Source organism: Hesperophylax consimilis, chromosome 25 (assembly GCF_061612785.1).
Source record: "Hesperophylax consimilis isolate HC1 chromosome 25, BYU_Hcon_1.0, whole genome shotgun sequence".
Lineage (NCBI taxonomy): Eukaryota > Metazoa > Arthropoda > Insecta > Trichoptera > Limnephilidae > Hesperophylax > Hesperophylax consimilis.
The window spans coordinates 8,540,485-8,554,346 of record NC_142860.1 but is presented as its reverse complement, the minus strand read 5'-3'; the positions used below and the strand labels follow the sequence as shown (position 1 = coordinate 8,554,346).

The 13,862-nt window shown below is 33.4% G+C and overlaps 1 protein-coding gene across 3 annotated transcripts in view; it reads right to left on the bottom strand.

Annotated features, from left to right (window-relative positions):
- cpx (synaptic transmission protein complexin) overlaps window positions 1-13,862 on the bottom strand; it is a 333,160-nt gene that overhangs the window by 106,084 nt on the left and 213,214 nt on the right. For all 3 annotated transcript variants that reach the window (XM_089646822.1, XM_089646823.1, XM_089646824.1), the window contains one exon: window positions 4,316-4,479. In XM_089646822.1, the coding sequence (XP_089502948.1) occupies window positions 4,316-4,479 (164 nt within the window). The remainder of the gene's footprint in view (window positions 1-4,315; window positions 4,480-13,862) is intronic.

Genomic DNA, 13,862 nt, shown 5'->3' with positions numbered 1-13,862 from the left:
TTCATACTGATATGTTCCTCAAATTTGTATTCTTCTCCATAATATTTTGGTGCTTAACCGTTTTACGGAGAACATAAATAAATAAATAAAAATGGAGTAAAACACTAAGACCAAATAGTGGATTTTATCAGTTCTCTCTATTCCGCAAGTTTTCCATAAAATAACCTTATATCGTAGTGTGGGCTTGATGAGAAAGGATCTTGAAAATGAAAACTATACCTCCTATTGCAAAATTCAGGCATGTACAACCGACCATCAATACAGCGCACCCAATTAACCCATTTTCTCGAGCAATTGAATGTCAAATACTGTAGAGAAACGAAAGGATTTAGTAAATTCAAGTTTGACCCAAATATCAAAATTCACATAAATTTATTTTTGAATTACGATTACGTCAATTTCCAACAGATGTCATTATCTCCAGCATTATCTTCCGATGAGTCCCATTGGCGCCAAATATGTCAAAACAATACTCGACATCTCCACATCTCCCGCGTGAAATCGACAACGTGACAGATGACAGTTGACAGATGACATCACGTAACGTGCCGCGGCTGTGGGTTAGGAGTTAAGTGATGTGGGTGAATCATTGGCGACTAACTTGGCACACTTCAAAGTTTTCTTATTCATTCTGCAGCTATATTTTACTATAAAAAGTTAGTTAATTTTACCGTTTGTCATACAAAAAACAAAATCCATTGGTTTGTCTGAAGCAGAAAAATCTCTCGACCCGTAAGCACGTGTTACTATTTTCCCAACTTTTTATAAAATGTCTTTTTTAAATTTATATTGAAATGGAACTTTTTGAAACATGACTGATTACAGTGCTTTGAAATACTATTTAAACAATAAGATATCATTACATATTATTCAGTATTTTTCAATGTTTGCCATTTGTTTTCTTTCAAATATCCTATACATATACATTTATTCCGTTGATTTCTGACTACTGATTTATTAAAAAACACTTAATTAAAGTGTGGTAATATGATAGTAAAAATTATATTCATATATAAATGAGGGATTAAAGAGAAAAAATTATTTAGGATCTTACCAACCTACTTAATAAAAAGGGCGTTCTTTAACTATCGACTTTCCAAAACGACAAACTTTTCACATTCTTTTTAGCGGATCTTATAATATGATGATTTATATTCTTTTAGAGGATCTTAGAAAGTAATCTCTGAAAATGAACAATGTTGCAATTTATTTAATGATTTTCCTTTTTAGACGGTTTAACATATTTAATTAATTAATTTATTGTTATTAAAAAAGAAACCACAAATAGTGTGAGAAAACGGTGTGTCTGTATTCTCCATGTGTTATTTATGCACTAACTGATTTTTCAAAGAAACTGAGAAATACTTCATAATTCGTTAATTTTTTTCCTGATATCGTATTAAAATTAGTTGGATGTTACGATCTATGGAAGGATATTGAAATCGGTAAAATGTTTGCAGGACTTGCAGGTATTAGTAAAAATAATCCTCCAGAACTCTAAATGAGTTTCACAATTCGCTGTCCATAGTTTATAAGAAAAATATCAACATACTCTTCGGAAAAAAAGAATTGGTGAAAACGTATAAAAAGCGTATTAATTTATTTCGGGTACCTATTTTAGTAAAACATCATTTGTGAAGAAAGCCTGTTTGAAAGAAAAAAAAAGATACTACGAACATGAATGCACTGGTGCCTGTTTGAAAGAGAAGATATCAGAAAAATGAAAATGATCGGTGCTAAATTTCGAATCCGGAAGATTTAGGTCCCATGAAGGTTGTTTGTAGCAATGATAGTTTTATGTTAAGTTTGCGGAGTCACTTGGATCTCTTTACTGGAAGGCGTTTGATTAAAAAAGATTAAGTGATTTGTAATGTCTTTGCCCTTCGTATACCAGCCATTTACAGTAATATTTTACTGTGGGTTTGGGGTGTCGGAATCATAGTCAAAATGTTTTATTAAACTCAATGTATTAACTCGGATGACAGGCGATAGTGAGGAGACACGGGAGAACCAAACACACTATTTATATACCTAGATAATATTTCTGACTGCCACGCAATCTCTTCAGTAGTATTGTACCTCCGAGTTTTCTCAAAAATATTATGAAATAAAATATCTTATGAAATAAAACTCCGGCTCAACACTTCGAACTTTGACAATGGGTTCTGATATCATAAGCAGGCTGTTGGAATAATATGGACTCTGACCTTGAGGTTCCTATCTTATTTATCATGAACTAGGTCTCTACAATACCCAACAGTTAAACGCCATCTATGGGTAACTAGATTTACTAATCTAGCGACATATATAGGGGAGGTCTAACACTAATGTTAAGGATATTAAAAGTGGCACATTCATTAGATATTTTTTCAGTGTTTAAGAAATGTAATTATTTGTGAACAACATAAATTCTCCACTGATATAAAATTGTAACCGTTGTGCTGCATCCATTTCAACACCGAAAATGAAATGTCACTCCGAATTTAACTCGGTTGACAAAATATCCCGACTGGCAATCAGTGCGGTTAGGGAATTATGTACATCTCCATACAACCAGCGAGTATTGGCTTATAAGTACCCCCCACCTCTCACTGGGTGAATTAGACCCCAATCTGCGACTGTCATTGGATCCGATATATGCTGATTGACAAAGGGCTATTGGGCCTCCCTTTCCGGCACAGTCCTCTGTCGGGTCCGGCTTCAAGAGAGCCTCAACAATTTTGCTTGGAATTTGCAAAACAAGTTGATGATATTTTAAACAAATGTTTTTGGGTGTTTTGGTTGAATTTGTTTCATTATGTAAATGTATTGCTTATATTAAATGTAATGTTTATATTCCTTTCCATCCAATAAATAAATAATCATCAATCTTCTGCGAATGTGTTGTTTTTATAACCACCATTGTAGTGGAAAGATAAAGGACATATTTAGCGGTAGACCCAGAACTTTTTCTAATCTCTTATTTTCACTTGACTTCACATGACCTAAAATTTACTGTCCCATCCTTTTTGTTATTTTTTTTTACATTATTGCAGCTTACTGGACAGCAAATGGATATACCTAAACAATTAAGAAAATTAATATTTATCTGTTATCACACATTTTACGATGTCGAATCCTTTGAGGCTTATCTCGCACAATGAGTCGTTTTGCTAAGATTTTAAATCACCGTACACGTGTCATATCGCCATTTCAAGGATGAATTACTCGCACGACAAAAATGTGGGACCTTAGTAATTAATTCTCGGCGCTATGACGCAATACAATATTTCTGTTTAGATATGAGAATAATTGCTCCACATTAAAACGTGTAGAAACTGTTGAATTTTAACCCACAGGACCGAAGAAAGGAGTGTAAGGAGAATATACGATGCAAATGTGAATGGTAGACAAAGTCGGGGACGCCCGAGGAAGACATGGCACGAACAATTTAATCAAATACTTGAGTCGGGCCATGTCGAGAGTCAGAATAATAGAAGAGTATGTATTAGACGATGTATGAATGTGAAAGAGGCAAGGAGAGTATGCCACGACCGAGTTGTTTGGCGGTCCGTCCTCTCTGCCTACCCCTGCGGGGAAACGGCGTGATGGTTAGTTAGTTAGTTAGTTTGAATAAATACTGTACAATATCTATTTTAAACTCTTACTAATAAACACATCTTTAACTGGCTGTGAAAGAGCTGGCAACGTTGCAATTTGGCTGAGTGGCAAATGAGCTTCCTGTTATTTTAATAACATAAATTCACACTGCGCTAAAAATAAAACAAAAATGTTATTTTTTGCATTATTATCTGGGAATTATTAAAAAAAAAAAATATTTCATAAACGAGATAACTAGTGCGGTGACAGTTTTCTTGCAGATTCCCAAAATAAAAAAAGGAATGTGTCTTTTTTGTATTCGTATTCTCTACAATTTTTCGCTGTTTGTTTTGTGTTTGTTATTTTGACACCTTTCCCACGTTTAAAATTAAAATATACCAATTTAATACTATCAAAGAATATTTCAAATACAAAAATCCAAAAAGGAATTTTATCTACATAGGGTATTTGTTTTTATGACATCTTAAAAAAAAATACATATCACATTTAAACCATGAAAATATACCTAAATTTGATGAGAAATTTATCGCACTAAATGACACGTGATAAAAACTATGAAAATTTGGTCGTTTGACTGTAACTTATTATTTTATAGTTTGTTTCATTTTTAGTTCTGTGCGGTATTATTATTGGTTGGTAATTATTATTTTTAGATTGACCAAAATTCTAGGAGTTCATAGCTCCTTAGCGTAAGCGGTTGTTATAATGATCCTACCTTGTCTCTGATCTCCTGGCGCATCTTCTCTCGCTCTTCTTCCATCTTGCGGTGTTTCTCCTTCCTTCTGTCCTCGGCTTCCTTGATGGCTTCCTGCCGTTCGCGTTCGGCTTCCTCCTCCTTCTCCTTATCATCTCCATCGTCACCGTCACCCCCCACAGCACCTGGATAACACCAAAAATACACTCATTATAATCCTGGTCAATATTTTACAGAATATATTAAGCCCCTATTTCATTTTTGGCGATGCTGGAAATGTTAACGAATGGAAGGAAAGGTAGTTCTGTTAAGGAAAAGGGTATGGAGGGTGAGCTAAAATCTTTGTGTCCGGGAGTGACGGAGATATGAATCCATCCCTCCCGCCGCGGAGCAAGACGATGAACAATGATAAAAAATCATCAGTTAATCAAACTTTTACAAGTTTACGTGCTACTTGTCCCATCCCCTAAATCCTATTTTTCCTTCAATACCTCAAACTGTAACGTTACTCAAAATGCATCTATTGTCCAAAGTCCATGTTTATTTAAACATGTCAATTTGTGTGTTCCATGTATTTTCGGTGTAAAGAATTTGCTGTTAAGTCTTCCAAACACGCTATCATTTGTATTCGCTTACTAACAACCATAGATTAACCATAACAAAGCAGTAGAAACCGCCCAATTAAAAGGCCAAAGACGCAAATTTGTTAAGATACCAATTATAATAATTGTCACAGGATATAAAATTAATCATGCATTAAGACCCTGTTGTCTTCAAAAATATCACACAAGACCCCCAAAGGCTTCCGGAAGATTATGCCGAGCGCCGATTGCCATCAAGTTACCGCTAGTTGCCGCTATTTGCCTCTATTTGCCGCAAGTTGCGTGCGGAGAAGTCAAGGCGAGCGCCTAATTAAGGCTGTTGGTTAATCAAAGGCCTGTCCGCCCAGTAAATTGATAGTAAAAGTCGCCCTTCAAAGGAAACTAGGAGTTACGATACAACAATACTGTCAAAGGGTCGACAGTGGCGGGATTGGAGCAGAGACGATTGGAACTTGGGTGACATTACTGAGACTAAAGATAAGGGGTATGTATCGCAAGACGTCTCAAGTACTTATTATAATAATTTTTCTCTGTCTATTGATTTACTTATTTATGCCCTATTGGGTTTTTACACAAATATTATAAATTGAATTGAAAACAACAGTGTGCAAATAAAAAGATTCAAATCAGATCAAAAATCATCAAATATAATATCATCACATCACACCAACTTTAAAGACCCTTGAAATTAATATGCGAGTAATAAATTTTTTTGAAAAGTTGTGAATACTTAAACATGTGTATATAATATGATTAATCGTTATTTACATAAACTAAATAGTGTTGAACTAATTTGGCTTTGGATGTTTCATACTTTTAACTGAAGATATCAGCGACATCTATAAGCTCATTTACCAGCCAGTGTACCTCTCCATAACAGAATTGATCACGAAGTTATTGTTGTTGTAGTTTGGGTACGCACTGTGAAAAAACGAAGAAGGAACACAATTTTAGATCAAAAAGGAGTCGCTGACGTTCCAGAAAGACGTCAAATCGACATCAGTATATTACTTCCAAATGACGCGAGTCGAATCAAGAATCTACCTATTTTTGGCCCAATATATAAAAGTCCACGCTGAGTTAGCTGTGCGTGTTCAAAGAATCATCTACCATATCATATATTTATTTATTTATTTTGTAAGAAACAAACAGCTTTTATATAATATACAATGATAGATATAAATATACAAGTTAACTGAAGTCAAGCTACAGAAGTTTCTAATGTTAAAGTGCATTAGAAATGAAGTTTTAGTTTATTAAAATTAATTTTGTGTTAAAGGAAGGGGAGAGGAAGAGGAAAATAGGAAGAGGATAGGAGATGCTGCCGATACATTCCATACTCTCATATTAATAATCGATCGTACGCATTACTTAATATCGATATTTCTTTAGGTTATTACCAAAAATGTCAATGCTGTAAAATTTTGTATTATATTGTGCACATATACGAGGAATTGGGGAATTTTTTCGAATGTTTGTTCTACACAAGGGTAGATAAAATAAATCAGATTGTCGGGTTGATCTAGACGGAATATGAACATTTATTAAATTGGTAAGTTTTGGTGATTCCAGACAATTATTTAGTATTTTAAATAATAAGATTTGATATATACATTGTACGTGGCGAAAGCAACCTGATTTTTCGGTCAATATTCAAAGTTAAGATTCAATTTAAAGAACTGTGCGGTTCGCATGCTCTCCTATAATATTCAAAGTGGTTCAATGCAAAACAAAGTGTAAATAAATTTTTGGCCTGAATAGTCTGTGAAATATTACAATAACATGAAATCAAAAGTGGAAATCAATTGCGAGCTGAATATATTATATTTAAAAAAAACTCCCCAAAATAACGTATTTTGACACAGCTTGAGTATTTTTCTGTTGTTTAATTTTTTTTTAATTGCCGGCAACCCGGGCGTTTATTGCAATAACATGATCAAAATTACAAACATGAAAGTAACCCGCCTCACTAGAAGATTTCTATTCTGAGGCGGGACAGGAATTTCGTAGGAACTTTAAATTTACATAAATGGTAGCGTCTAAATCTCATAATAATAACATATAAAAATATAGTTTAAATAACAGTATTAGGTATTGATAAACTAATTCTGTTTGGAGTTTAACTTTTTTATATGCTTATTTTTATTTATTTTATTTTATTTTATTTTTTTATTTTTTTATTTTTTTTTTTTTATGCTTCCGATTTTGCTGTCCGGGTTAAATCTTCCCCATAGGAAAAACTAAACCCTTCCACTCACTTTTCCACAAATGATCAGCTAGTCAATCAACACTATGCAAGTGCATTATATAAGTAAAATAAATACAAAACAATACAAGAACAACAACAAGTCAACTCACCAGAGATCAAATGGGAAAAAAAAATTCACCGACTCCAGATATTTTCATATCAGAGGGTTCGGCTCGGTAGTACTTCTAACAGGGCCTATAAATCCTACTGATCCCTCAACATAAATATTTAAAAAATCTTTCGTTATCCTACATGTATTCAAAATGACCGACTTTTGCATCTTTATAAATAAATTTTTTGATAGATCTAATACGCCTAAATTTTTAATGAGAGAGCTAGGTATAATGCCAGTAGCCGAAATAACGAATGGTAACATTTTTATAGTCTGAGAATGCCAAATTCTTTTTATTTCGTTTCCTAAATCTGTGTATTTTCTAATTTTTTCATTAACAGATTTTTGAATGTTACAGGAATTTGGAATAGCGACATCAATGATATAAGTTATTTTTTTAATTTTGTCATGTAAAACTATATCGGGTCTATTATGACTAATCGTTCGGTCTGTTAGTATAGTTTTATCATAATATATTTTATAAAATTCGTTTTCTAAAAATGAATTTGGTTCGTATTCATAGTATGGTACTATATTACGGCAGTCAATAATAATAATAATAACTAGTTTATTCCGGAATATTATTATTAAATTATGTTTTATTATTGTTTTACATAATTCTGTATTTATGTATAATTATTTCAATTGATCTTTAAAATATCATTTTCAGTAAGAGGTAAAATGGTAAAATCAAAAGGAAGACATTTGTATTTAGTTTTACTTTAAATGTAATTGTAAAAAATGATAAAACAGAACTGTTGATTTCCCGAAGCTGTATAAATAAGAATTATTCACTTACACAATATCACACATACAAAAGTAGGAAATTAGCAGAGAAGAAGAGAAATGCCAAGTTATATTCATTGATGTACAAACTTCAAAGAGATTTGAAAAGGAAGCGAGAGAAAGTTTTGGTGAAGGATATCGCAGATAGGGAAGAAGAACATGGGTTTATTGGGGGAGGAAATGATTAGGAATGTCAATGAAAGGACTTCCTGACAGTGGAGTTAGGTTACCAAATTGGAATCTTGAATAATTATTAAAACATTAATTCCTACTGCATGAAAGTCATCATTGTACCTAACCGTCACTTTTTAAAATAAAACAATAATTAAAAAAAAAAAAAATTTGTATTAAAATAAACACAAATAAATATATAAGCAATTAAAAATACACCCCATAAAGTTTTTTTTTTTTGGTTTTAGGCATTTCACCCTGAAAAGAGTGCTTTGTGCCGGTAACAGTTAAAGTGGATAAAAAATTCGGTTAATCTATTGGGAGAATAATAAAACAAATTAAATATTGGATTCATTTAGATCACTAAAACAAATTAAATGTTGAATTCATTCAGGTTAATAAACTTACATAAAGCTGTATTAACACGAGAATTGTTAAGAGATAAAAGGTATGAAATGTTAAGGGGGGACTGGTGTGTGATTTTAATAAGCCGGCGGTATATGTTCTTGAAAGATGAATGGTTTTTACAGTTAAAGAAAACGTGGTCGAGGGTTTCCTCCCCCATAAAGTTTAGGCGGCCGAGCGGAAAAAGCCGACGAGTCACTAGACTGACTATATGAATAATTTTTGGATCATTTTTATAGCGCCGTTTTCATGAGAAAATCATCTCAGGGACACACGAATTGCCGCAGCAACAATCTTTTGCATTTATTGTGATAAATTCCAAATGTTTAATGAAAAAAACATATGATAACCTCCAGTACTATTCTGGACAATGAGAAGTACATACTATCCTAGTTAATCGCAGAATTTCTACAGTGAAAAGAAAATCCCAACTTCTAGTAGTCTGGTATTGCTGGAAACGTAACGAAATGGAAAGCATAACAAAAGTTTAAGACATTTACTAGCTTTGGCAAAATGCATACGATAAGAAAGCATTGTTCCGTACAAGAGCGTCGTTTCGTCTTGCCATGCTTGCTATGCTTGGTGCGCCAAAAAATGTGTCATATTAAAAGCTGAAATCTATGGGATACGGGATATGGGAACCCGGAGGATATCGAGCGATTATGTATGGTGAATCAAAGTAGAGCCAACAAGACGCTGTATAAAATTAAATGGAGCCAGCGATATCATTTCAAAAACAATTTAGAATTTTTGTCTTTTCATCATCGACACTTATTTTTTGTCTTATTATAATGATAGGAGAAGTTTTCAAATATTTATCTGCACAATAATGTTTTCACTTAAGACTTGAAAACTTTGAAATCAATACTCTTTATCTTCGTTATAACAATGTTGCAGCATATGCTTGCTTATAAGCTTAACTCTATCTGCTCATAGTGCATAGTGCATAATGCCCCGGGCAATTGTTCTGTATCTGTAACAAGAGTGTTGTTGTCACTGCGCCACTACTGTCACAGTGACACGCTGTCATTGCTGCAAATAGCATTCCGAGTGGCGATCACTGACTCGGGAATTGTAGAAGGCATATTATATAGCAGAATAACTACGGAGGATTTGTTACGAGTGCAAGATTAACATTCAGTTTTCGCGATTAATTTTATTATTAATGCACCATGATTTGTAAAACCTGAAAAATCACGAATAAAATGTTTTAACTTATTTTTAAAAAGTAAAATATGGTGAATCAGAGATCTGATGTAACTTGGATTGAAGTATGTTTGAGATTGACGCTGTGCTTGCCACACTTTGTTGCAACTATCTGTTCATGTTGTTGTTGTAATACAATTGTACCTTACATTTGCGGATTCAATGCTCAAATAAATTATTACCATTTATAAATAGAAAAAGTGAGTGTAATAATTAGATAAGAAGAAGATAAGTAATCATTGGAAAAAGATAAATGCAATAAGTATTTATTTATTTATTTATTAATCTTAAGTTAGCTCACATCTTCGTGTGTGCTAGTAGTTTTATAAACATATAAACATGTACATTGTTTGGCAAACATAATCTTTCTTTGAATATTTCAATAAAGTCACAAAAAAAGAAACATTAATAATTGAGATAGACGTATTTTCTTAATTCATTTATGAACTTATTAATATTTTCTATCTCAGCTATTTCCTTCGGAATTTTGTTATAGAGTTGAACGGCCTGGTACATCAGAGATTTTTGGGTGATTGTTTTTTTTCTTGTTGGCAATCTAATTTGCTTAGAATTTCTCGTCCCGTGTCCGTGTATCTCTTTATTGTAATTTATTTTTCTTTTCAGTTCCTTAGACATCATCCCTATGTTAATTTTATGTATAAAAATAAGTACATTCGAATACACAGTTTGCTTCACCGTCAAAATATTCAGCTCCTTTAACATGTCTCTTATCCGTGTGTATATGTTGCGCTTAAGTATTATTCGCATTGCTTTATTTTGCAGTATTTGCATTTTTTTCATTTTCTCTTTATTGCAAAGAAAAAGAATACTTGAACAGTAATTAAAGTGTGGTGATATAATTGTATTGTATATTATCTGGCATGTTTCTTTATTTACTTTGTTTCTGATTCTACCAACAAAATGATATTTTTTTTGCAATTTTTTTAATTGTATAGTCTGCATTTTTTGAGAAGTTCAATTTTGAGTCAATAATAACACCTAGATATTTAATTTCTTCCACTTTTTTTATGATTTCTCCATTTATAGAAACCTTTGGTTCCTCATGCGTATTTGTTCTGCCTATATGCATGTATTTTGTCTTATTTACATTTAGTTTTAATTTATTTAGTTTGAGCCATTTTGACAATGTTTCTAAGTCCCTATTTATCTTTTTGATTGCTTTCTCATAATTATCTTCTGCAATATAAATTAGTGCGTCGTCTGCAAACAGTCTTATTTTGCAATGTTTTAATATTTAAAGTATGTTGAAACAAAATAAAAAATATAATGAAATATGAAGTATAAAAAAATGAGATCAGAACGAAGCATTAACATTTCAGTAAAAAAGAGTTTTATACAGTATTGACAGAAATGTTTATTTATTTATTTATTTATTGGATGATTTTTATAGCGCCGCTTTTGCGAAATATCACCTCAGGGGCGCTGTACAGTTAATGCAGATATTACAAAAAAAATATATAAATATTACAAATTGAAATTGAAATTAAGTTAAATAAAATGAAGTACAGAAACAGGTGACACGGAGATAGAGAATCTGCTGCAAGAATCCTATGTGGTGTGGAAACTGGACCAGCTGCTGCAGCGAGAGAGTCCACCGCGTCCACCAACAGTGCCAGCACGAGGTTCGTCATCCTTCCAGGTATGTGTCTGCTGCTAATAGAGCGCTGACACAATGTCCTCTCATGGATTCCAGACCTTGGCAGCACCGCTGTGACATTCGACGAAGGTAGAGGATGGAGACTCTGCAGCAAGAATCCCAGGTGGTGAGGAAACTAGACCAGCTACTGCAGCGAAAGAGTGCACCGCGCCACCAACAGTGCCAGCACGAGGTTCGTCATCCGTCCAGGTATGTGTCTGCTGCTAATTAAGCGCTGTCACAGTATCCTCACATAGATAACAAACCTTGGCAGCACCGCTGTGACATTCCATCTCCTTGTACACTTGTTTCTGGTGATTATGTTAGTGGTGCATTGTTCCGAAATAAAAGGCGGCGGACGAGATAATAAATCACCTTGGGCACTTGTTAGGGCTTTCAGAGTTTCCAAGAATAACATTGAAAACATCTGGCGTACCTACAGTTACCGATTCTCGTCCCAAGTTCAACTTAAGCGAATTTAGAATATTTTTAGCACAATTTTATAATACTAAAACATTTGAAATATTGATTGGTAAATGAATGAGTTAAAATATATCAAAATAGCAGAAGATACGTTGGATATTATTTAAATTTAGTCCTTACGGAAGGCCTTGATTAAAACCACAAGATGTATGTATAAGCTTTTTATAGATTCAAGAACCTTATTATTATATAACCTTATAGAAAACAAATGACCGGAAGATAGCTAACCTTTGGAATATTTTAATTTCTTACAAACAATACCCACAAAACGGAAACATTTCACTTGCCATCTGTGTTGGGATGTTCCATTGATTAAAATATATTTGTTAAAATACGCGAATTTATCAATAAAAGTAAATATATCCCAATGGGTGCATTAAAGTTTGATATTGCATATGAAAGCGCAATATAGTAATTATTACTACTGGTATGCTTAAAATATTTGCATTCATATTTAGAAGATGACTATACGACCTTTAATCTTTGTGTTCATCCTCTACAGTTAAATAGCACAACAGAAATAGTGGTCCATAGTGTTGTTACGGCATTGTTATAGTGTTGTAACCGTTAACTGTTTGTTTGTCACCGCTTCAGTGCTTCAGTGCTTCAGTGCTGACCGCAAACAAAGCTACTCGCAACAAACAAACAGACAAACACTAGATGGACTTCACACAGAGTGGCTCAATGCGAGCGTGCCTCGTCGATGGAATATTGCCGGTAGCTTCAGATGCTGGGAGCAGATACAGAAGATCTTTAAAAATAATAATAACGTATTGGTGGTCGATACTATGAGTACAATTATCGACTTGTGTCCGCACTAGCTTCACTTAGAATAGTAAATAAACCTTTCTCATGGAAATATTGAACCAATTTTTTGATTAATGAGAACCAGTAACGAAAATACAAGATTCAAACATAGTTTCTTGTTGTTACTTAAACCAGAACTGTAGAACTAAAAATAGTTTAAAAAATCACGCGGTTTTAAGTTATTTCTTTGTATAAATAATTAGTAGTTCTGTGAACAGTGGATCCTGTATTTTTTTCGAAACTATGATTATTTGCAATATCAGTGAACAGCAATATTTGCAAATTGCAAATGGGATCGAAATAAATATTTATATTAAAACACCTGAAGTGTTATTTTATTCTAATGTCGAATCAACGACTTGTTTTCCCTACGTAACATGAAGAGCGGTCATTGTATACAGTTTACTTTATAAATACCGGAGTGAGTCAATTTATAGTTTTGAGGTCAACAGAACAATGATGGTTGTTCCCCAACTGCTCCCAACCGTCTAGAGCTAATGAGACTATGTCATCCCCAATTGGGGTATGTTGTTGGGATGAAAGTAATAGGGAGGAGAAGTAGATTGGCGGAGTAAGGCGAGGAAGTACCTGGTCAAAAAGAAACGTTCGAGTATTTTCCACTCTGGGAATATATAAATAAATATATATTTTTTAAATCTCACTCAATCCAAAGACTGAACTAAACAATCAATCAGTTCGACAAATGGCCTTCTAGCAACCAACTATCCAGGGGTATCCAATCGGCCGTCCGCAGTCCGCAGTTAGTCCGCAGTTAGCAGCCAGCGGCCACTGGTTTTCCGATTCGATCGCAGTAATTGGATCGCAGGAAAGTTTCCATTTCACGTCAATTTTCACAATTCAATTCTCTGTTTACAGGACGCCATAAACCAATACCAATACACACGCTGCCAACAGAAAACTTCACCGGTTTTATTATTAATGGCATTTGAACTAGAATCAGATTATACTTATCATGTTTTGATTGATTTTAATACCAAATAGACCCCTTTGTAATGATTTGTACGTAACGGGCTGATTTATGAAATAAAAAGTCTCCATATATCTGTGACGATGTAGAAATTTGGGGTTAG